This window comes from Trichosurus vulpecula, chromosome 2, assembly GCF_011100635.1.
Source record: "Trichosurus vulpecula isolate mTriVul1 chromosome 2, mTriVul1.pri, whole genome shotgun sequence".
Taxonomy (NCBI): Eukaryota; Metazoa; Chordata; class Mammalia; order Diprotodontia; family Phalangeridae; genus Trichosurus; species Trichosurus vulpecula.
In genome coordinates this window covers 48376800-48401518 of record NC_050574.1, presented here as the reverse complement: position 1 = coordinate 48401518, position 24719 = coordinate 48376800, and the positions used below count along the sequence as shown (strand labels likewise).

General features: G+C 45.8%; 1 protein-coding gene across 2 annotated transcripts in view; it reads right to left on the bottom strand.

The window, feature by feature from the left end:
* Window positions 1-1036: 1036 nt before the first annotated feature.
* FBLIM1 (filamin binding LIM protein 1) overlaps window positions 1037-24719 on the bottom strand; it is a 35776-nt gene continuing 12093 nt past the window's right edge. For both annotated transcript variants that reach the window (XM_036746888.1, XM_036746889.1), the window contains exons 4-9: window positions 20587-20774; window positions 18213-18330; window positions 17206-17375; window positions 14550-14728; window positions 5839-5956; window positions 1037-1828 (exon numbers count right to left, since the gene is read on the bottom strand). In XM_036746888.1, the coding sequence (XP_036602783.1) occupies window positions 1715-1828; window positions 5839-5956; window positions 14550-14728; window positions 17206-17375; window positions 18213-18330; window positions 20587-20774 (887 nt within the window). In that variant the 3' untranslated portion in view covers window positions 1037-1714. The remainder of the gene's footprint in view (window positions 1829-5838; window positions 5957-14549; window positions 14729-17205; window positions 17376-18212; window positions 18331-20586; window positions 20775-24719) is intronic.

Here is a 24719-nt window from a genome sequence, read left to right as displayed (position 1 = left end):
TACCATCCTTGCTCTCAAGGAGCTTACAATCTCTAGGGAAAGACAATGCACAAAAGGAAACAGGAAAGGGGTAAAGGGCAGGGCAGGGTGAGGTGTGGTGGAGGGTTTGGAGCTCAAATGAAGAGGAAGAGTAGTAATGAGGTGGAGTCCCAAGGCTGAGGAGAAAAGTCAACCATCTGCCTAACCTCTAGTGAAGGAATCAACATAAGGGCTGAGGGTGAGGCTAAAGCTTAGGCAGCCTGGGTTCCTCAAGAAGCTCTCAGGAGAGTGTTAGGATGAAAGGGGTGGAGAGAAAGATCCACAAGCCTGGTGGAAGCAGGAGGGGAATCATGGGCAGCACCCTACACCCAGCTCCTGAGGTCTTTCCTCCAGGACACCCCCGAGAGCAGACCTGTCCTTATCACCTGCCCTGAGGGGCTGGCATGTGGGGCAGCAGGGAGACATTGGCTCTTTCTGCCTTGAGGGTTCCATGTTCATGGGGTGCTAGCTCACCCGCAGTTACCTGTGAAGAGCTCAAAGTCTTCTGACTTTCCCGGCTCCTTCCCACCAGCAAGTTTCCCTTCTTTGCCCTGTGGTATCTGGCAAGGACAAGGGGCTTCCCCAGGGGAAGCCACGATATTGCTCAGGCTACCCAGCCATGACAGCACAAAAAGTCAGGGGCTTTCAGAATCATAAGATCATGGTCTATTGCCTCTAGTGGACATTCTCATTTTGTACATGAAGAAACTGGGCACTGGAGAAGTGAAAGGCTTGTCCAAGATAACACAGCAAGGTAAATGGTAAAAGCAAAACTCGAACCCAGGTCTCCTGACTCCCAGACTCTTTCCTCTGTGCCCCTAATAAATCTTCTTTTCCTCTCTTCACTCCTCCCCTCCTTTTCATTTCTCCTTTCCTCCATCCCCTCCTTCCTTCCTTTCTTCCTCCCTCCATCCCCTTCCTTCCTTCCTTCCTTCCTTCCTTCCTTCCTTCCTTCCTTCCTTCCCTCCCTCCCTCCCTCTCTTGCTCCCTCCCTCCTTCCTTCCTTCCTTCCTTCTTTCCTCTCTTTCTTCTTTCCATAATTGATTGGAGCAATCAAGCTCTTATAGAGAAAGGACCCCTCACTCCAGGGTGGGAGGGAGAGGAGGGAGGCATAGAACAATTGAAAGTCTGTAGGGAATGTGAATGCATAGTCCTCCTATCTTGGGCAATATCCCTTTCAGGGAAGAGGGAAGGTCAGAGAACCTTGTCCAAATCCTTCATCTGAGGAAGCTGAGGGCCAGCTAGATGAAGGGATTTGTCCACAGTCACACAGCTAAATGGCAGAACTGGAATTTGAACCCAAGTCCCTTGTCTCCAAATCCAGGGTTCTTCCAAGTAGATTGTGAGTCCTCGGGGGCAGGGCCTGTCTTTCACTTCTTTTTGTATCCCCAGCGCTTAGCCCAGAGCCTGGCACAGCAGCTGCTTAACACATCTTTATTGATGATTCACCAATACCATGATGCTTTCTCTCAAGCTGGAGACCTGAGTTTGGGGGTAGAGGGGAGGACCCATCACTCTCTTCAGATATCTCTGACATTCCTTCAGGCGGGTGTCTCCCTGTGACTTAGGATAGCTCTGCAACAGTACACGAAGAAGGGAAAATGAGGTTGTCAAAGACATAGGAAGGGCCCCAGGGCAGGAGCCATCACAAATGCTCAGATCTCCGAGATTGGGGCCAGGTGCCCATGGGGTGCCTTCAGCAACATCCTGCCGCGCTGCGCTTGACGTGACATGGCTTGCAGAAGAGGCGGTCGTTCAGCGGATAGCAGCCTTGGTCTGTGGGCTCAACAGACAGTGGGATCCTGCAATCCTGAAAAAGAGAAGGATTCCGGCTAAGACACCAGCCAGACCTGGGAAAGCCTTCCCATAATGACTCCACAAAGCATTAGTGTAGTGACCGACTCCATGCAAGGCTCTGGGCAAGACGCTGGGGATATACACACATGAAAAAGACAGGGGCTGCCCTCAATGAGCTTACAATCTACCAGATGATAAGAGCTCACCTTCCTGCAAGGCTTTAGGGTTTGCAGAGTGCTTTCCTCCCAACAGTCGGGTGTGGTGTACAAGGCATTATTACTCTCATTTTCCAGGCATGGACATTAAAGCTCAGAGACAGACAGTGACTTGCTGAGCTAGTGAGTAGCAGAAGCAGGATTTGAACCCAAGTCTTCAGAATCAGTGGTCTTTCAAGCACCCTTCCCTATTTCCTATTTGTCACTAACATTTATTAGCTACGAGATCTTGGACAAATTATTTCATTTCTCTGGACCTCAATTTCCCTTTCAGTCAAATGAGGAGATTAAACACTATGATGTCCAAAGTCCAGTCTATAAACCTTCCTCCCTCTCTCCCAATTTAATATATATTCAACCAGTGGTATGCTGGTAAATGTTTAACAACCGGCTCTCTGAAAAAACACGCCTAGGACACACTTTGAAGTTTAATCTGAGTTATTAACATTTTCCATATCACTTTCTTAAATATAGAAAATAACAAAGGAATAACACTAAGCCCTGATTTCTAGTATTTCCTGATTGGATATCTAGTTTTCATCGGCTAGCCCATTAGCTAGATGTGTGCACAAATCACCATGGTTTTCTGAGCTTCAGTTTCCACATCTGTAGAATGGAGATGTTAAGACTCACACCATCAACCTTATAGAATCATTCCCATAGAGACAGAAGGGACCTTAGGGGTCATATGGTTTAACCCCTGATTTTACTGAAGAATAAACTATAGCCCAGAAAGCCTTGCCCAAGATCACACACAGACCGAGTAGTGGTCTCCATGAGTTGTTGAAGCTGGGAAAAATTTATTCATAGGATTCAAAGCTGGTCAGGACCATAGAGGCCATCTAATCCAGCCCCCTCATTTTACAGAGCTGTAAGGTTGACCATAAAGGTTGAGTCACTTGAGTGATATGTCGGCTCCTATAGGTTTTCCTAGAAACAACTGTTAAATTTTCAGTGTGAACATTTACACCTAAGAAATGGGCAAATGCTTCAAATCAGGGCTCGATTTGTTGTTCTATTGATTGTATAGACTTAAGAAAGTGGTTAGGGAAAATGTTAAAAATGGAAATTACACTTCTCCTGGTTGATTAAAAAAAAACCCAACAACAAAAAAAACCAAACCATTTACCAGCACGCCACCCTGAAGCCACGTAAGTAGTGAGTGGCAGAGATTCAAGTCCTCAGACGCCAAATCCATTCCCCTGTCCTTCAAATCATCATGATGCAAACTCTGAAACACTTTAGAAATGGGTTATAGCGATGAACTTTTATAATTGTCCTATTCCTGATTGATTAGAGCACCCTCTTCTGTTCCCACAGAGTAATATCATTTTCAGTCTTGAACAAGTCTATAATACTCCTCCGAACCATGATTCAATTCAATCCAACAAGCATTTATTAAGTGCCTTTTATATGCCAGTCACTGTGCTAGTCCCTGGGGACACAGAGACAAAAACTGAAACTGTCCAGGCTCTCCAGCAGCTTACATTCTATTGAATTTATAATCTGTTTATGTTCACAATATTAACACGATTCGTCATGCCAGGATTATAGAATCTTGGCGTTGGAAGCACCTCTAAAGTCATGTCTTTCAACACTTAACAGAAATGTGAATCCCACTGGTTCTAATTCTGCCCTCTCAAGTCACACACCATTTTTTTCTCACACAAATCAACTCTAAAATTGTCCAAATAAGTCCATCCAGACTTAATTGTGGTACAGTAGAAAGAACACAGAACTTGTAGTCAGAAGACCAGAGTTGATTCAAAGCCTAGCTCCACCAAAGGCATAAAACTAGCCATTGTGGCTCCTGGGGCAAGCACAATGTAGCCTCAAGTCAACCCTAAACTCCAGGGTCTAAATTTCTTCAATTGTGGGCCAAGCTCCTATCACCCTGCCCTAGCTACAGCTCTGAGCTAGGCTTCTGGGACAAATCTCTCTTTTTCTTATTTGTGAAATGAAGGATGTCAGTTAAGTGATCTCTGAGGTACCTTCCTGATTTAAAACATATGGCCCTTAGTAATGATTTCACTACCTTACAAGGCAGTACATTTTACTTTTAATCTAGTTCTTAGGAAGCCCTTCCTTCTGTTTTCCTCCTTCACACTTACTTCAAAGACTACTCTGAGGAGCAAACCCAGGGCCACAGAATTACCATTATTATGTTAGCTTGGAAAAAGAGAGAAACTCCTCAACCACACAGATTGGTTCTTCCCAACCCAGCCCCAGCCAGCATCCCAGCCAGCAAATACAGGCAACTGATCAGAGAGATCCTCAGTAAGAGTGTTGACCTGTCCCTGCCAGAGGAGAGAGAATCCCAAATGGGAGAATGTTACCTACCCATCCGTGACTGTTCCAGCCCATAGAGTGACCTAGCATGAGCTGGACAAACCTAATATTAGCCTCTCCAAGACAGCATATCCACCTGCTTGGGGTTCACCATTTCACAAGGGTGTGCTCTTAGTTCCAGCTGGGGTAGAGGAGGATGCAAAGCTGTGGATACCCCCTACTGGAGAACCCACTAAAACCGTATGTTGAATAAGCATTAATTCCATGTCCACGAGCTCTAGTCGCTTGGTATACAAAAGAAAAACAAAACAATCTTTGGCTACAAGAACCTTACATTCTTACTGAGGAGTTGATCTCGCTCTCGTAAACTGTAATACTTCTAGCGCTCCCCCAAATACCTTTGCCCACTGTTGTTTCCGATGCCAACCACACTCTCCTTTTCCCTCTTAAGTTGCTGAATTACCACCCATCCTTTAATGGCCAAATCAAAGTCCACCTCCTCCAGGAAGCCTTCCCTAATCCCTCTCCCCATAACAATATTGTCCCCAGACACTCACGTGGCAGTTAGAAAAAAACACATTCTAATATAGTTATATGTAATATTGTGTACGTGTGCATGTATAGAGAGAGCTTTTAAATATTTTATAAACCTCATTGTTAAATCATTTTTCAGTTGTGTCTGACTTCCTATGACCCCGTTTTGGGGTCTTGACAAAGATACTGGAGTGGTTTGCCATTTCCTTTTCCAATGAATTTTACAGATGAGGAAACTGAGGCAAACAGGGTTAAGTGAGTTACCCAGTGTCACACAGCTAGTAAGAGTCTGTGGCCAGATTTGAACTCATGAAAATGAGTCTTTCTGGTTCCAATCCCAGAGCTCTATCCACTCCTCCACTATATATACATAATCCACACAGACATATACATGCATACATATATATACACACATATACACACATATACACATGTATGCACATATATGTATACACACATGTACAGTACGCTCAGTATAAGACACATATGTGTATGCATACATAATACAACACAGATGTGCATATACATATGTATGTACACAAATATACATGAAAATATTTAATTAATGAGACCACATAATGCCTCACACAAAGTAACTACTTAGTAAATGGTTCTTGAATAGAATTATAGTGATTTCTGCCTTTCTCTTATCTCCTTACTAGATTGGGAGCCCAAGGAAGAGAACACATGCGAAAGAGTAGAAAGAATGGTAACTTTAGAGTCCCAGGACCTGGGTTCAAATCCTAATTCTGCCATTTATTTCCTGGACAATAAGGAGTCAACTTCCCTTCTCTGGACCTCTGACTTCCTTCATATGCAAAAGGAGCAGCTTTGGATTGCTAAGGTTCCTTCTAGCTCTAAATTTGCAATTCTAAGGCAAAGACTACCCAATACCCCCAACTTCCTCCCTTTCCAGGGTGCCTGTAGTCAGCACTTAATGAATAATGAATGGAGGAATGGGCAATTTCAGAGCTCTCCCACCTACCTCACACCTGTAGCAGTTTTCATGGAAATTCCGTCCCATGCATTCAATTTTGTATGCATCCTTCCCGTCTCTGGGGATGATTGGGTTCTCACAAATGCTGCACACGGGTGCAAATTTCCTGGTGGAAGAAAGGAAAGGAAATAGGCAATCACAGCATTAGCATTTGGAATTCATAGACCAATTACACTCTGCCTGCATGTGGTTGTCGCTGGGGATGTTCATGGAACTCTGACCACTGACATCTCTGTTTTCTGTCTCTGAAGCTGAAGGGAGAGACATGTGTAATTAGCTGTAGCTTCTCAGGGTATCATTTCCCAGGGATGAGGAAATGGCTGGATGGTCATTTGGCTTGAAGGAAGAAGAGGAGAAATATTATTTTCTAGAGTCACAGTGAAGTTTGGAACAAAGAAAACCAGGAGTAGGCCATGTGGGCAGCTGCCTAGGGCACAATACAAACCAGAGGGGCCACAAGGGTCAATTTTCCCCTTTTATAAGCATTATAATTTTAATAAATAAATAATAAAATTATTTTCATTTTTAAAAATTCTGAATACCCCCCCAAAGATGACCATTTTCATTTTTAAAAAAATAGACCATAAAGAGGATTGTATATAAAATTGTGAATTTCTATTCTATACTGCTTACTTTAGAAGGGGAAAAGGGAAATGACAAATTCTATATATTGCTTTTAAAACTAACTTATTTTTGCTTCATTCTGTGTATTTTTAATAGTTAGCATTTATATAGTGCTTTTAGATTTACAAAGCGCTTTAAAAACCTCCCGGGAGGTGCTCTTATGAGCTCCAGTTAATAGGTGAGCTAATCCATGCAGAGTAAGTCAAACAGAGAGTAAGTATCCCAGTTCAAATTTGAACTCAGGTCTTTCTAACAAGCACGTCCAGTGCTCAATCCACTGTGCCCCCTAGTGGTCTGATTCAATGGCCTTCTTTTAAAGGCATCGGTATTGCTAGCCCCCTCCATATTGCCAAACCGCAACACGCCCTCCCCCTTCCCACTTAAAAACGGGGGTATAAAATCAACAGGGAAAATATTAAACATGACTTTTTAAACTTCATGTATTTTAAACGCCAGAAAATATTATTCTCCGTGGGACAAAGGGATGTCCTTTGTGGATCCCCTCAGTCAACCCAGTCAATAAATATTTATTAAATGTTTACTATATGCCAGGCACTGTGTTAAACTCTGGGGATACAAAAAGAGGCAAAAGACAGTCTCTGCTCTCAAGGAGCTCACAATCTAATTGGGGAGACAACAAACAAATATGTACAAATAAGACAGATACAGGATAAATAGAAAATGTTTAAGAGGGAAAGAGGTGGAAAGCACTAGAATTAAGTTTATTGTTGTTGAGTCATGTCTGACTCTTTGTGACGCCATTTGGGGTTTTCTTGACAAAGACACTGGAGTGGCTTGCCATGTCCTTCTCCAGCTTATTTTACAGATGAGGAAACTGAGGCAAACAGGATGAAATGACTTGACCAGGATCACACAGGTAGTAAGTGTCTAAGCCTAGATTTGAACTTAGGAAGATGAGTCTCCCTGACTCCAGGTCCAGCGTTCTACCCACTTCACCACCTAGCTGCCCCACTAGAATTAAAAGGGATTGAGAATAACTTTCTGTAGAAGATGGGATTTTAGTTAGGATTTAAAGAAAGTCAAGCTTATATGAACTGATCTGAAGCCAAGTGAGCAGAAGCAGAATATAGTACATAGTAACAATATTGTAACAATGATGAATTGTAAACGACTTTACTACTTTGATGAATACAGTGATGCAAGAAAATTCCAAAAGGACTCATGATGAAAAATGCTACCCACTTCCAGAGAGAAAACTGAGTGCAGACTGAAGCATAGTTTTTTTGCACTTTTTTTTTTTTTTTTTGCAACACAGCTAATATGGAAATGTGTTTTGCATGGTTTTACATGTGTAATTGATATACAGACAGCCTTCTCAAGGGTGGGGGAGGACTGGAGGGAGAAAATTTGAATCTCAAAATCTTATTAAAATGAATGTTAAAATAAATAAATGATTTGTTTTAAAAAAGGAAGTCAGGGAGGTCAGTAGTCAGGGCTGAGGAGAAACAGCATTCAAGGCATGGGGAAAAGCCAGAGAAAATACCCAGAGCCAAGAGATGGACTGTCTTTGTGGAACAGGAAGGAAACTGGTGTCCCTGTATGGAAGAGTATATATTGGGGAGTAAGGTGTAAGAAGACTGGAAAGGTAGGAGGAGGCTGGATTAGAAAGGGCTTTGAATGCCAAACAGCATTTTGTATTTGCTGCCGGAGGTGACAGGCATCCACTAGAGTTTACTGAGTAAGGGGTAACATGATTGAACCTACACTTCAGGAAAATCACTGTAGTGTCTGAATGGAGGATGAACTGGAGTAGGGAGAGACTTTTTTGTTTTGAATAATGTTTTATTTTTTCCCCAATTACATATAAAAACAATTTTAACATTTAAAAAATTTTTGAATTCCAAATTCTCTCCCTCCCTGAGAGGGCAAGCAATTTGATATAGGCTATACATGTGCAATCATGCAAAACACATTTCCATATTAGTCATGTTGTAAAAGAAAATACAGACCAAAAAAAAAACTCCACAGAAAAATAAAGAAAGTGAAAAATAGTATGCTTGGATCTGCATTCAGACTCTATACTGTATACAATCATCTCCTGGTTCTGCTCCCCTCACTCAGCATCAGTTCATGTAAGCCTTTCCAGGTTTTTTCTGAAACTATCCTGCTCATCATTTCTTATAGCACAATAGTATTCCATTACAATCCTATACCACAACTTGTTCAACTATTCCGCAATTAATGGGTGTCCCCTCAATTTTCAATCCTTTGCGGCCATGAAAAGAGGTGCTGTAAATATTTTGGTACAAATATATCCTTTTTGCTTTTTTAAAAAAAATTATTTTGGGGTATAGACCTAGTAGTGTTATCACTGGGTCAAAGGGAATGCACAGTTTATAGTTCCATAGTTCCATGCTCCCCAGAATGGTTGGATCAGTTCGCAGCTCAACCAACAATGCATTAGTATCCCAATTTTCCCACATTCCCTCCAACATTTATTATTTTCCTTTTCTCTCCTATTAGCCAATCTGATAGATGTAAGGGAGGAGAGGGGGAAGACTGGAGGCAGGCAGACCCATCAGCAGCTGTTGCAATAAAACAGGGGTGAAGTGAACAGGAACTGCCCCAGAGTGGTAATAGTGTCAGAAGAGAAAGGGGCAGATTTGAGGGATATTACAAAGGTGAAATCAACAGGCCTTGGCAACAGATTGGATATGGTGGGGGAAGAAGTGAAAGAGTAAAAAATATAGGATGACTCCTAGGTTATGAGCCTGAGGGACTGGAAGGATGGTGATACTCTCTACAGTAACAGGGAAGGTAGGAGTGTGGGATAGTTTAGGGAGAAAGAGAATAAATTCAGTTTGGACACATTGAGTTTAAGATGTCTACCAGACATGCAGTTTGAGATGTCTAAAAGACAGTTGGAGATGCCAGATTAGAGGGCAGCAGAGAGGTTGGAGCAGGACAGGGAGATTTGAGAACCATCAGCACAGAGTTGCTAATTAAATCCATGGAAGCTGATGATATCACCAAGTGAAGTTGGTTTGTTGGTTGCTGTCCTTCGTTCTTGAAGAGGACCAAAATGACATCACTATGTTAGATTCCGTGGCTGATCAGACCAATATGAGCTCAGAATGCTCTACCACAGGTCAGGCACAAATAGTCCATGTGAATATTTGGAGTGGATTCTCTATGTGAAATAGTAAAGTGAGAGAAGAGAAGAGGATCCAGGACAGAGCCTTGAGGGACATCTATGATTAGAGAGTATGATCTGCAAGAGGATCCGGCAAAGGAGACTGAGAAGGAATGGTAAGGTAGGCAGGAGGAGAACCAGGAGAGAGAGGTAGCCTGAAAAGATAGAGAGAAGAAAATATCAAGGTAGAGAGAGGGATCCACAGTGTCAAAGGCTGCAGAGAGGTCAAGGAGAAAGAGTATAGAGAAAAGGCCATTGGATTTGTCAATGATCATGGGTAACTTTGGAGAGAGCAGTGTGGGTGGCATGAAAAGGGGCCTTCCTCTGAATCTCTTGACATGGCGCTAGTACGGGCTCAGAGTGCAGATATCCCATTGGTCATCCATTCCATCAACTATATACCTGGCCCGCCTCTTCTAGTCATGTATCTAGCTGATTCTACTGGAGGATAGCATAGGACAGTAGAAAGAATAGTGGCTTTGGAATCAGGAGACCTTGTGTTCAAACTATACCTTTGATGTTTATTACCTGTGTGATTATGGGCAAATCCCTGGGTCTCAGTTTTGTTATTTGTAAAATAAAGGTTTGGACAAGATGGCCTCTGAGATACTTTCTAAATCCATGATCTTTTACAGGATTTCTTCTAGACAGATCTTCACTGGTAATGTGATACATCCCACACATGCTGACCCTTCACCTCTCCATTACTTTTTTTGAGCAACCCACAGTTTTTCAGATTGCAGTACTCCATGACTTGTGGCTATGTTGCATCACCAGGAGGAGAGTGATGGACCTTTCTTTCATAAAGCAGTTTGGGGCATCATTAAAAGTACTGCATGATTTTTCCAAACCCAAGCCAGTACAAATATTATCCCCATTTTACAGAGAAGAAAACAGGCCCAGGGAGGAAAAGTGATTTTTGAATACAGTCACATGGCTAGTTTAGTAGCCAGCAACACTGTTCTCAGCCTCAGTCCTGTTTAGTCCTTCTCCCTGTCTCCTATTGGGGCACCAACCCTTTATTATCCTGATAGGAAGATCGCATTTTAGAGCTGGAAGGGACCTGGCTTCTTGATTGTGGGGCCCAATGACCTCAGAACCAAAGACCTCTGAGGCCTCAGAATCTTAGGCCCCCCCCAGAGGAAAGGGGAACTACTGGAACCCTGGGGAATTGGGATCATAGGACTTGAGAGTAAGAGTAAATGAAAGAGCATTTATTAAGTGCCTACTGTATGCAAAGTACCGAGGATACACATTAAAAAGACTGTCTTTGGTCTCAAAGAAATCACATTCTAATGGGGGAGATAACACATAAAAAGGATGAGTCTCATGGTCCTTAGAGACCTTAGAAACCATCTAGTCCAGGGGCTCTTCACCTGGGCTTCATGAACTTGGTGTTTTATTTATTTTGGTAACCATTTTTCAATACATGTGGTTTCCTTTGTGATGCTATGCATTTTATGTGTTTAAAAACACAACTCTGAGAAAGGGTCCACAGGCTTCACCAGACTGCCAAAGGGGCCCAGGATGCACAAAAAGGCTAGGGACTTCTAATCTGGCCCAATCTTTTTGTATTATGGATGAGAAAACTGAGGGCCTAGGCAGTGTTCCATGCTTGAGACCAGAAGAATCAAACTGGTGGATGGCAGGCCACAAGAGGCCCACAAAATTCCCCAACAATGCCAGGACTAGATTAAAATGTAATTGGGAAATGTTTAACAAAATAAAAATACATAGGACATAGATGACGTTAATTTGTGGTTTTCTAACTCACTATGCAGCCTGTAGGAATGAGTTTCTGTTTCAGTTAGACACCACTGTCTAAACCTTTCCCATTGAAGTATTTCTTCCTACCAAAACTTATCTCAACCAATCAATAATCAAGAAATATTTACCAACCACCTACTATGTGCCAGGTACTATGTTAAGTGCTGTGCCTCATTCCCTCTCCACTAAAGTAAAAACAACGGGTTTTAATCAGGTGAACTCTTTTTCTGGCTCTATATCCATGGCATCCCTCCCAACCATGGGTGTCCCCCAAGATTCTACTCTGAGTCCTCTTCTCTTCTCCCCCTAATTCCTCTCACTTTGTGACCCTTAACTCTATGTATGATTCCCAGATCTATAAATCTAGTTCTAGGATCCATCTAGAGCTTCAGTTCTATATCACCAACTGCTTCCTGGACATTTGAAATGGATGTCCCCAACATGTCCCAAAGGGAACTCAAGCCCTTTCCACACTTCCCTATTACTCAAGGGCTCTGAGTCACTTAGCCTTGCAACCCTGGTGTCACCTCTCCCTCCTTTTACTCATCCCATACTGTCAAATCTTGTCATGCCTACTTTTCCAACAAACATCTCCTATGTACACCCCCTCCTTCTCTCCTCTGACATAGCCAACACTCTGGTACAGGCCCTCATCATCTCACACCTGGACCACTGCAGTAGCTCTTGGTGGGTCTGCTTGCCTTGGGTCTCTCTCCACTCCAACCCATCCTTCATTCAACTGCCAAAGTGATTTTCATAAGACACTGGTCTGGCCACATTCTCCCAACCCCAGGTAAACCCCATTGGCTCTCTCTTATCTCCAGGATAAAATACAAAATCCTGTTTGGCATTTAAAGCTCAGCATAACCTGGCCCCCTCCTACCTCTCCAGTCTTCTTGCACCTTCCTTCCTTCCAGGTACTCTCCAATCCCGTTGCACTGGCCTCCTTGATCACATGACACACCATCCTCCTCCTCCATCCTCATCTCTGACTCTGAGAATCTCTGGCTTCCTTTAAGACTCAGCTCAAAGGCCACTTTCTTCAGAAGGCTTTTTTCGGTCCCCTCAGCTGCTAGTGGCTTCCCCTATGAGATTACCAGCTATCTACTCCATATATCCCCAGGACATACCTAGTTATTTGTGTGTTTTCACCCCTGTTAGAATGTGAGCCCCTAGGGGCAGCTAGGTGGAACAGTAATAGAGCATGAGTCAGGAGTTCAAATTTGGCCTCAGACACTTGACACTTACTAGCTTAGTAACTCTAGGCAAGTCACTTAACCCTAATTGCCTTGCTTTCCCCCCTCCAAAAAAAAAAGAATGTGAGCCCCTTGAAGACAGGGGCCATTTCTGCCTTTCTTTATTAATATGATTTTCAACATGGTGTCTGATATGTTCAGTTATTCAGTTGTGTCCAACTCTTATGACCCCATTTGGAGTTTTCTTGGCAAAGATACTGGAGTGGTTTGCTATTTCCTTCTCCAGCTTATTTGACAGATGAAGAAGCTGAGGCAAACTGACTTCCCCAGGGTCACACAGCTAGTAAGTGCCTGAGGCCAGATCTGAACTCATGAAGATGAGTCTTCCTGACTCCAAGCCCAGTGCTCTATGCACTATGGCGCCACCTAGTGTGGTAAACCTTTAATCAATAGCACTTAGCACACAGTGGCTGGCACATAGTAGGTGCTTAATCAATGTTGATTGATTGACTGTTGACTGGTACAACAGGAGAGCCCTGAATTTCCCAGCTCTGATCCTGATTCAGCTAACTTCCCAGGTGGTAAAAGCCAGATTTTTCCATATCCTAACTCTGATGGTCACCGCTGGTTCCAAATAATTTTCACTGGTTTCCTTGAGCAAAGCTCCTCCTTCTCTGACCTCCACACATACTTAGTTGTGCACTGTTGGGAAAATGACTAGGCCTCACCTGATTATTCTGTAAAATGGAAAAGTCAGACTAGGTGATCTCTAAAGTCCTGCCCTTGCCATTCAGACTCAGAATCAGCAGAAAGAGCAGTGGATGTGGGCCAGATGACCTGGGTTAGAATTTTGGCTCAGCTATTCGCAATCTGGACAAGTTGTCTTAACCTCTCTGGGCCTCAGTTCTTTTTCTGTAAAAGGATTGAACTAGGTGGCCTCTAAGGTCTTTTCCAGATCTAAATGGATGATCCTATGACTTGGGTAACAACAGCTGGCTTCAGCCCAGGTCAAACCATATGTATTTCCAGAAGCCCCTTAAGGAAGGTACAAACACTAGGCTGAGGGACCAAGGCAGGAAAGGTCTTGACAGCCCCGTTCCATCCGATTTCTTGTTAGAGACAGAGAGGGTGCCCATCATTTGGGCAATTGCTTATCAAGATGTAGTACAAGAATGGAAAGAAATATTATTATTATGCTGCAAAAAAACATAATACATATGAGAAAGACAGAGGAGTGTGGGGAGGCTGATGTAAAATAAAGTCAGCAGAACCAGGGGGGGAAATAAATATAACGATTACAACAGCGTAGATGAAAAGCACAATATAAAGAAACCGAATGTTGTCAGAAACACACAGGCCAATGCTCCTATGCTGATCAGCAGTGGGAATGGGCCATGAGGTGCTGGGTGAGATAGGGAGACCTAGTCCTTAAACACAATAATAAATAAAATATATTTGTAATAAAATTTTTTTAAAAATTTAAGAAAATTTTAAGAAAAAGATCTAACACGGGATCTATCGAGGGATAACAGATAGTCCCAAGGTTCTACTGGTATCCAGAAGAAATCAAAGAAGGCCCTCCAGAATATCGGGAGGGGCCCCTATGGGAAACTTATGGGAAGACATGGACAAGAGTCATCCTGGATGAGCAGGGGGGGATGGGCTGTGATCTCTGCCCCAGGAGGGAACTTCTAAATCAATGAAGTCATGAATCCATTTGACTGTTTGAATAACTTCCCCTCCATGTTTTTTCCCCATTATTTTGTCCTGGGAGACCAGCAGAATGACAATCCTTCAAATACTTGAAGCCAGTGGCCATGTCTTCTTCCTACCTCCCTGCCTTGCCACACCCATCCCACCCCCCCAGCTTCTCTTCTTTGGTTCCTTCCATCTTTTCTCACTCTAATGGGTCTCCCTCCCTCCTCCCCCCCCACCCCCAGCTCCCAATGGAATTATACCTGTAGAAGTCATCCAAACAGTAGACTTCCTCCTGTTCATCCAAGGCAAAGCTCTCGTCTCCAATCCGTCGGGAGCATACCACGCAGGTAAAGCAGTCTGGGTGGAAGGTCTGGCCCAGAGCTCGGATGACATGATCTAGGACCACCATCTGGCACCGGCCACACTTCTCTAGAGTGTCCTGGGGGAAGACAGCCACATCTGAAGAAGGGGCTGCCCACTGGGGGCTGCCCCCAAAAGGGCGAGAAGAGACCTCTGGGAAGCATCAGATTTAGAGCTGCAAGGGACCCTCACTGATCCTATCATGTTACACATATGAAAACTGAAGTCCAGAAAAAGACCCAAGCTCTGTGACTACAAATCCTGTCCTCTTTCCACCATGCTACTATTTGGGGCTTACCTTGGGGCCTCTCAGATGCTGAAAAGGAGGGGTGAGATTATCGCAAAATTTTACTTTCTACAAAAAGACAAATATCATAATAATAGCTAACATTTATATACAGTACTTTAAGATTTATAAAGCACTTCATTTTTTTTCAATCAGCAAAAATCTGCCTTTTCACTTTCCCACCCAATCCCTGAGCCCTGCCCCCTCACTTGAGAACTAAAGAAAAACAAACCCCATTACAATTACAAACATGTACAGCCAATGCAAACAAACTTCCCCATCGGGCATGTGTGCAAAAAAAAAAATCCATCTCATTCCTGAGTTTATCAGGAGGTAAGTAGCATGCCATTACTAGTTCCATAGAACTGAGATGGGTATTGATCAGAGTTCGTAAATCTTTCAAAGTTGTTTGCCTTTACAATATTGCTGCTGTGGAAGCCGTGCTCCTGGTTCTGCTCATTTCACCCTGCATTCATTCATACAAGTCTTCCTAGGTTTCTCTGAAATCATCCCCTTCATCATTCTTTCCAGCACAATACTATTCCATCATATTTATAAACCATAACTTCTTCAGCCATTTCCCAACTGATGAATGCCTTCTCAAATTCTCATTCTTTGCTGTCTCCAAGAAGCTATAAAATTTCCCTCCCCACTTTTTCACTTTCCCTCTTACTTTTCTATGGAATGAAATGTATTTCTGAATGAAATGTATTACTCAACCCTGTGTGTGTTTGTGTGCATGTGTATGTATGTGTGTGCATGTGTGTATTGTTTGTGCATATGTGTTTGTCTGTATGTGAGTGTGTACGTGGGTGCATATGGGTGTATGTGTGTTTGTGTTTGTATGCATGTGCATGTGTGTGTGTGTGTGTGTGTCTGTGTGTATTCTTCCTTCCTTTAACCAGTTCAGCTGAGAGGGAGTTGTGTCGGCTGCTCCTCCCATTCCTCTCTCTTTGTATTGTAGCTATCTACTAGCACACCATAATTATGAGAACATTTCCCCTAATCTTTCTTTTCCTTCCCTCTCTCCCATGTGTACCCTTCTTCCCCTCTCTCTCCATTCTTCTCATCGAGCCATAACAAAACCACACCCAGGCCTTACAAAGCATTTTACACATGTCAAATCATTTGATCCTCATAACAACTCTGCAAAGGTGGTGCTATTATTAAACCCATTTTGAAGAGGAAGAAACTGAGGCTGAAGGAAGTTAAGTCATTTGTCCATGGTTACATAGCTAGTAAGGGGCTGAGGAAAGACTTGAACTCAGGTCTTCCTGACTCCAAGTCCAACATGCTATCCGCCAAAGTATAGTGGAGGAGGCCATGGTGAATCTTGTCAGAAGGTTTTAGTGAAGGCAAAGAACCGGAATCTCTCTCTCTCTCTCTCTGTCTCTCTCTCTCTCTCTCTCCCCCCTCCCCTTTTTCTCCTTTCTTTCTTTTCCTCTCTTTTCTTCTCTCTTCCTTCCTCCCTCTCTTCCTTCCCTTCTTTTGTTTCTTTCTTTCTCTCTCCCTCCCTCCCTGTCTCCCCTCTTTCTCTCTCCTTTCTTCCTCCCTCTCTTCCTTCCCTTCTTTTGTTCCTTATCTCTCTCTCTCTTTTTCTTTCTTTCTTTCTTTCTTTCTCCCTCTCTCTCTCCTTTCTTTCTTCATTCCTCCCCCCTCCCTCCCTCCCTTCCTTCCTTCCTTCTTTCCTTCCTTCCTTCCTTCCATTTACTTATTGGATTTTGGCCTTTCTGCTTTCCTAAAGAATCAGAGCATTTCCAGTTGGGAAGATACCCCAGGAGCCATCTAATCAAACCCGGGCATGCAGCAGGAATCCTTTTCTACAACATTGCTGGCAAGCGGTCCTGTAGCCTCTTCTGGAAGGCCTCCAGGTGCAGGGAACACACTTTGGGTCAACATAGACTTAGATTCCTTCTAAATGGGTTCTTCTCTCAGGGCCCGTCTAGGCCTTTCCTGTTCTCTCATCTTGAGCTCCTCTGGAGGTCCACCCCTTTCCCCTCATCAAACTCCCATCTTCCAGCCTGTCATGGTGCAAGGGCAAGAATATTGGCTCCAAAGCCAGAGGACCTGGGTTGGACTGGTAAGCCCTTGCTACATAACTTCTATGGACCTCAGTTTCCTCATCTGTAAAATGAGGGAATAGAACTCTCAGAGTGGCCTTGAGGGTCCCACTCAGTTCTAAAGCGATCATCCCATGGGTCCTCTGCCTTTTTTCTCCTTCTGCCTTTCTGCAGCAGACCTCCCCAAGGGCCAGACCAGGGGATACTTACTTGATAGCAGGCCTCACAGAGGGGCCGTCCATCCTTCTGGTAGAAGCGCTGGCCTGCCAACTGTCGGTGGCAGGCCCGGCACGTGAAACACTGGGCGTGGTACTGTCTCTTCATGGCCTCCACGGCCAGCTCCCGGGGGGAAACTACCTTGTGGCAGAAGGCACAGATGTCTGTAGGATGGGACAGAGGGAGAGTCAGGAGTCTGTCCTGAGTGAACACAAAACCTTTCTCAAAGCACCGGAGTACCCTTAATTAAAGAAGGTGCAAAGAACCTGGCATGGCTCTAGGTAAGGCAAAAGAGGGATGCTCTCTGATAATAACAATTCACATTGTAGTGGTGCTTTGTGGGTATGAAGAATTAATTAGCATTAAAAGCAAACCACCAATGGGACAGAGAGAGCACACTGTGTGGTTCTTAGGGGAGTGTGTCATATACTTTGTCAGGCTTGAATTATTGGAAAAACAGAGAATTCAGAGGATTTGCTGAGCTGGAAGGGGTCTTAGAACAGAGGTTATCTAAGCTGGGGGGGCCCTTAGAGCACAGAATGTCAGAGCTGGGAAGTGCCTTAGAACATGGAATATCACAGCTGGATGGGCCCTTAGAACACAGAATGTCAGAGCTGGGTAATGCCTTAGAATGTGGAATATCAGAGCTAAGAGGGACCTTAGAACACAGAACGTTAGAGCTGGGTAGTGCCTTAGAATGTGGAATATCAGAGCTAAGAGGGACCTTAGAACACAGAATGTCAGAGCTGGGAAGTGCTTTAGAACACAGAATATCAGGGCCAGAAAGGACCTTAGGAATCACACGGTCTAACATTTTCATTTTTTGAGAGGAAAAACCAAAGCCGAGGCCTTTTCAGGCTTCACCTGCACGGACAGTAACAAGCACCCCTCTCTCCTCTTTATTCCTGATACCTCCATCCGTTCCAGAACAGAGTAGGCAAGCTCCCAGGACTTGACTGCCTGGGAAGGCTCTCGCCCCTGCCCACTACCCACGGAGATACCTGTGGACTCCTCCCTCTCTGGGATTCGGTCTGGCTCTTCGGGAGGTGGTGGCAACTCTTCCTCTACTCCCTTGAGATGATTGGGCCGAGGCTTGAGCTGGTGGGACTCAGGTAGGGCCTATGATGGAGACAAAAAGCAAAAAAACCCAATGCCCACGGGTCCCAGTAAGGGCATGCCATTGGCTCTGCCTCGTGCCCTGCATTAACGGACTTCACATCTTTGCAGAGACAAAGCGCATCTATTACAATGGGATTCTCCCCTTGACCGTGTGGCTATTTTCATCTCCGTTTTAAAGATGGGGAAACAGAGACCCTGGTGTAGGGGGAAGGAACTTCCCCAGGGTCATAGGACAAATTAGTGGCAGAGTTAGGACTAGAACTCAGGTCTCCGTGCTCTCAGACCCAGGCTTTTCCCGTAGTACCATGCTCCTAGTTCCAAAGAAATTGCTCAAGACCTAGCCTTCCCCTGGGCCCTGTGGCCTTTGGCCTGAGCCCCTCTCTGTAGATACATGGGTAATTCTTACCCCTCCATTCTCCAGCCCTTCTCCCGTACTCCCACTGGCCTACACACAAGCTAAAGTGCCTGGTTATCACAGGATGGCTGTGATGGGATGGACTCCCATCCCACAGGATGGGAAACCAGCTGTGTCCTCTCTCTGCGGAGGACAAAAGCAAGAGAAATGGATTTTGTAGCATCACAGAACATGGAATGTCTGAGCTAGAAGGGAGCTGAGGACATCGAATGTTCAAATCACAGGATTTCACAGTTGGAAGGGAGGCAGCAGCCAGCTCGTCCAATATAGCAGACAAGAGGTCATCTGATCTTGGCCTGTAGACATTCAGTGAGGGGGATCCTGCTCCCCCTAGAGGCTGGGGTAGCTCTAACAGGAAGTATTTCCTGGCATCAAGCCTCAGTTTGTCTCTTTCCAGCTTCACCTTCCCAGGGCTCTCAGTTATGCTCTCTGGGGCTGAGAAGAAGGCTCAGCCTTTTTCAAATACTTGAGGAGAGATGGAGGAGACCTCTGAACACAGTATCAGAGCTGAGAGAGACTTCAGAATAGGGGTTCTAAGCCTGGGGTCTCCAGACCCGAAAGGATTCCATGAACTGGGATGGGAAAAAACCCCATCTTTTTCTTTTTTGGTGAAATTCATTATTTCCTTCAATTATCGGTTTGAAACAAATGACTAAAACATTATTCTGAAGAGTGCACAGGTTTTACCAGAACTGCCCAAAGGGTCTATGAGCAAAAAAAATTCCATAAAACATAAAATGTCAGAACTAGGAGAGACTTAGAACATAGGATGTCAGAGCTGGGAGGGCCCTTAGAACACAGACTGTCAGAGCCGGGAGGGCCCTTAGAACACAGGATGTCAGAGCTGGGAGGGCCCTTAGAACACAGGATGTCAGAGCTGGGAGAGCCCTTAGAACACAGGATGTCAGAGCCGGGAGGGCCCTTAGAACACAGGATGTCAGAGCTGGGAGAGCCCTTAGAACGCAGATTGTCAGAGCTGGGAGAGCCCTTAGAGCACAGACTGTCAGAGCCGGGAGGAACTTTAGAGATCATTTATTCCTACCCTCTCATTTGCAGATTAAGAAACAGAGGGTCCTTCTTTTGCACAGGATGCTCTGGACAGACATGAGCAATGTCTTCCAAACAGTGAGGATGGTGGTACAGTGCAAAGATGCCTACACCAAAGAGTCGAGAATGGCTTTGAGCTCCAGACTCCACTTACAAGCTATGTGATTGGCAATAATCTGACATCTCTAGGCCTCAGTTTCTTCATCTAGTAAATGGAGATAATACTTGTTCCACTACAAGCTTCCCTGGGACGTTGTAAGTATGAAATGCGGCAAGGATATAAACTGCTTGATAAGCAGGGAATAGGAGTGAGTCATCATCATCATTATGATCGCCAGTACTACTCTTAGCACTTTACCATCATTAGCATTATTATTTGGGGGTTTTCTTTTGGAGGAGAGAAGGCAGGGCAATTGGGGTTAAGTGACTTGCCCAAGGTCACACGGCTAGTGAGTGTGTCAAGTGTCTGAGGCCGGATTTGAACTCAGGTCCTCCTGACTCCAGGGCCGGTGCTCTATTCACTGCGTCACCTAGCTGCCCCATGTTATTATTATTATTATCACATATTGGAAAGGATGCTGGGGAAGGGCATGGGCTCCCCTTCTCTGGGGCCTTTATAAGCACAGTACATCTTTCATTTCTAAGGCTTTAGGAGCTCCACTGAGGTTAAGGAGCAGGTCCAACAGTCTCTAAGGCCAAAGATCCCCGCCCCCCTTCTCAGCCTCTGTCTTTGCCCATCCAACAAGGCTGTGGGGGAGGCAAGAAGGCTGCTGAGCTTCCTACGGCTGCAGTACCTGTGGAGGGGGAGGTGGAGGCACCATGTGCAGCTGCTGTAGGTCTTCTGAGAGTGAATCCCCTCCCTGGGCAAGACCCTCCTCATCTGGCGGGAGCAGGAAGGCTGGAGGGGGCGGTGGAGGAAGGAGGAGATCCAGATCAGGAAAGCTGTCTTCAGCGTCTGGGGCTGGACGAGGGAGGGATGAGCCTGTAAGTGTAAGTGTAAGGAAGGGTGAGTTGGAGACCAGACCCTCGTGGGAAGGAGCTGAGTACTGGTGAAATGAGGAAGAAGGTGTATGTTGTCTTGGATGGCCCTTACCCCCAGGAGGCATTTCATGCCATTAAGGCCTTCCCTGGAACTGGCAGGATTGACCCTCAGACCTCTTTCTCCTCCTCATCAAATCCCAGTCCCCAAATCCAATCTTCTCAGGGTCCTGTGCTCTGAAGAGCTAATCTAAAGAAATAATGCCACCTTAGAACATAGAATGCCAGAACTAGGAAAGGCTTCAGAACACAGGATGTCATAGTTGGAAGGGACCTTAAAATACAGAATGTCAGAGCTGGGAGGGGTCTTAGAACACAGAATGTTGGAGCTGGGAGGGCCCTTAGAACACAGGATGTCAGAGCTGGGAGGGCCCTTAGAACCCAGGATGTCAGAGCTGGGAGGGCCCTCAGAACACAGGATGTCAGAGCTGGGAGGGCTTAGAACTTAGACTGTCAGAGCTAGGAAGACCATAGACCACAGAAAGTTAGAATTAGGAGGGCTTATGGAGGTCATTTTACTGAAGAGGAAACCAAGGAACTAAGTTGGAAGGTGTTCTTGCCCAGGATGACCCAGAATGGGAAAGGGCTGGAGCCAGCCCGGTGCTGGAGCAGGGGCCAGAGACCCCAGAAATCCTGCCTGTCAGGCAATCCTGCCTCTCCTGGCTCTCTGGGGCTCCAAGGATGGGAGGATGAAGAACGATGAGCAGGATTAAGTTAGTGGTCACCCAGCAATTCTGAACCTCCTCCTTTTGTTTCCTCACAATTACCCCGGGTGTAATTAACACCAGGGAGCCTTCCTCCCAACCCCACGCCCAGCATCTGCCAGGTTGCCACAACAATGGTGGATAATTGCTGTGGGAATAAATGCCAGCGGCTGAACGGATCACTAGCTTTACCTCCCAAGCCAGACAGATGGGAGGGATGGGAAATCACAGCCCAGTGAAAGAGCTGGCAAGGAGGGAGCCACCCAGGCCGCCTGCTGCTGTTAACCCTGGGACTCGGGCTGGTGCCAGTCCTGAAGCAGGGTCAGGCTGCCCCAAGGGGCCGTGGGGCCTTGTGCATCACCAACTGCACTGATTTAGGAGCCTTGGAGGGTGGGATGGGGTGGGGACTGTGCAGAGTTCTACCTTTGTTTTATGATGTCACCAAGAATGTCACCCATAAGGCCCCTCCCCTCCCCACATCCTCTGCCTCTAAGAGCTCCCCCCAGTTTATAGGATCCTGGAAGGGACCTCTGGGGCCGTCTGGGTCATTCCTCTCATTTTCCAGACGAGGCCGGAGAGGTGAGGGATTTACCCAGGGTCACATGAGTAGTAAGCACGAGAGGTGGTCTTCTCTGACTTGAGAGCTATAGCTCTTTTCACTACAGGGGACTGCCTGGTATCACTGGATAGAAGAGATCACCTAGATCAGGGATAGGGAGCCTGCAGCCTCAAGGCTACACTTGGCCCTCTAGGTCCTCAAGGGTGGCCCTTTGACTGAACCCAAACTTCACAGAACAAATCCCCTTCGTAAAAGCCTCGGCCAAAAAGACTCAGCCAAAAGGCTGCACCCAAGGACCTAGAAGGCCACATAGGCCTCGAGGCTGCAGGTTCCCCACCCCTGATCTAGTCCATAGGCTCCATTTTCCAGATGAAGAAACTGAAGCCCAGAAATAGGAAGGGACTTTAAGGCCAGGATCACCAGCTAAACTGCTCAACCTTCTAGGCAAAATAATCTGGCCCTGGCTGAGGGGCAAGGAGAGGAAATTAAAACTATTTTAACAGCTTCTGAATTAATCTCCCTGACTCAGGGGTCTAGTTGGCTAGGGGGCGCCATAGTGCACAGAGCACTGGGCCTGGTCTCAGGAAGACTCATCTTCATAAGTTCAAATCCGGCCTCAGACACTTAGCAGCTGTGTGACCCTGGACAGGTCACTTAACCTTGTTTGCCTCAGTTTCCTCATCTGTAAAATGAGCTGGAGAAGGAGATAGCAAACCACTGCAGTATCTCTGCCAAGAAAACCCCAAATGGAGTCATGAAGAATCAATCAGATATGCCTGAAAAACAACTGACTGACTGAAAGGACTAAATGGCTACATGAATGCACTGCAGAGAAAGAGAACTCGATTTGGAATTGGTTCAAATCCTGCATGTGATGTCCTCACTAGCTATCGTGACTATGGTCACGTTTGAAGCCTCAGCTGCCTCATTTGCAAAATGGTGATGAAAAGATTTCACTCCTTAGCTCAGAAGGTCATGGAGAGCCACATGAAGGGCTGTCTACTGCTACTGTCTGCTTAGGACAAGGATGGGGTTTGGCCTGAGGCTGGGATCAGGAGAAGGCCCTGTCTGGATTCCCTAGGGTGTGGATCGTGGGGAGGGGCCTTCTGCTGCAGACAGCTGTGGGCGATCTGGTCAGGACACCCTGCACACGCGTCCACCTAGTCACAAACACGCACACACTATGCCCATTACACACACACACACACACACACACACACACACACACACACACACACACACACGTTCTTTAGCACATTCCCCAAGGATCCCTCCCAGCTGGGATTCTTAGGACAGCAGAATGTGTCCCCCAGGCCTCCTGGCCTCCAGCTGCAGCCCCTGGCTCCTGTCACTGTCATTTTCCACCCTGGTGTCTGTGGGTTTGGACAGCTGCTCAGGCTGGGCCCAGAGACCCCGCCGGGGAGGGAGAAGAGGCGGCCTGCCCAGGCATCCCGAGGAAAGCCAGGGCGCAGCTGCTGTCTCCGGAGAGTCCTGGCCAAACAGCTCTCTGAGTCACCCACCCAGCTGCTGTTCCATGTTGCCATCAGATGGCATTTCCCCTCCGTCCCAGGCCCTTTCTCCCTGGTTTTCCCAAACCGGATAGCCTTCTCTCCCACCTCTCACTTCAACTTAGCCTCTTCCAGAACAGAGAGGGAGAAAGCTCCTGAAGGATGTCTCCCATCACCCTGAGAGGGTAGGAGCATCCAGGAAACACAGAATGATGGAATTGGAGGGTTGGCGGGGACCCACAGAGGCCCCTGTCCTGGAACCCATCTCCAACGTGCAGCCATCCCGCCTCTGCTTGGTGCCCTCCGCCCTCCGGGCAGCCCATTCCACCTTCAGACAGCTCTCATTGCAAGAGGCTTTTCCTGACCACAGGCCTAGATCTGCCTTCTTGCACTTTCTACAAGCTCCTGGTGGCTCTCTGGACCCAGACTGAATACGCCCAATCGCTCATTTACACAAACAGCCCTCAGACACTTGAACTCGGCTCTCCTGCCCTCTTCTTCAGGCTATACACCCCGAGTCCTTCAGCCCACCTTCAATATATCACGGAAAGTTCCTTCATCCTTCTGGTTGCCTCCTCTGGACCCTGGCCAGCTTAGCGATACCCTTCCCAAATCCCGACGCCCAGGACTGGCCACAGCTTTCCAGATGTGACCTGACTCAGGCAGAGGATAGTGGGGCCATCTCTTCTTTATTTCCCAGAGCTCAGCCTCTCTTATGGAAGCCCAAAATCACATTAGAGTTTTTGTTGCTCCCATTTAGGCCTGATGATTTTTGTTGAGTTTGCCCCTCACAAAACTCCCCAGATTTCTTTAGAAAACTTTTGTCCATGCAAGGGTATGCTAGAGCCAACTGAACCAGCTTGGGAGAGCTGATTGTTAAATTTTCTTTCTTTCCTTTTTTAGAGACAGCAGGGTTAAGTGACTTGCCCAGGATCACACAGCTAGTAAATGTCTAAGGCTGGATTTGAACTCAGGTCCTCCTGACTCCAGGTTCAGGGCTCTTTCGGCTATGCCACCTAGCTGCCCCCTGACTGTTAAATTTTCATTGTGAATGTTTCAATCTCAGAAATCTGAAAATGCTACAAATCTGGACTTAATACGTTTTGCTGATTGCCTAG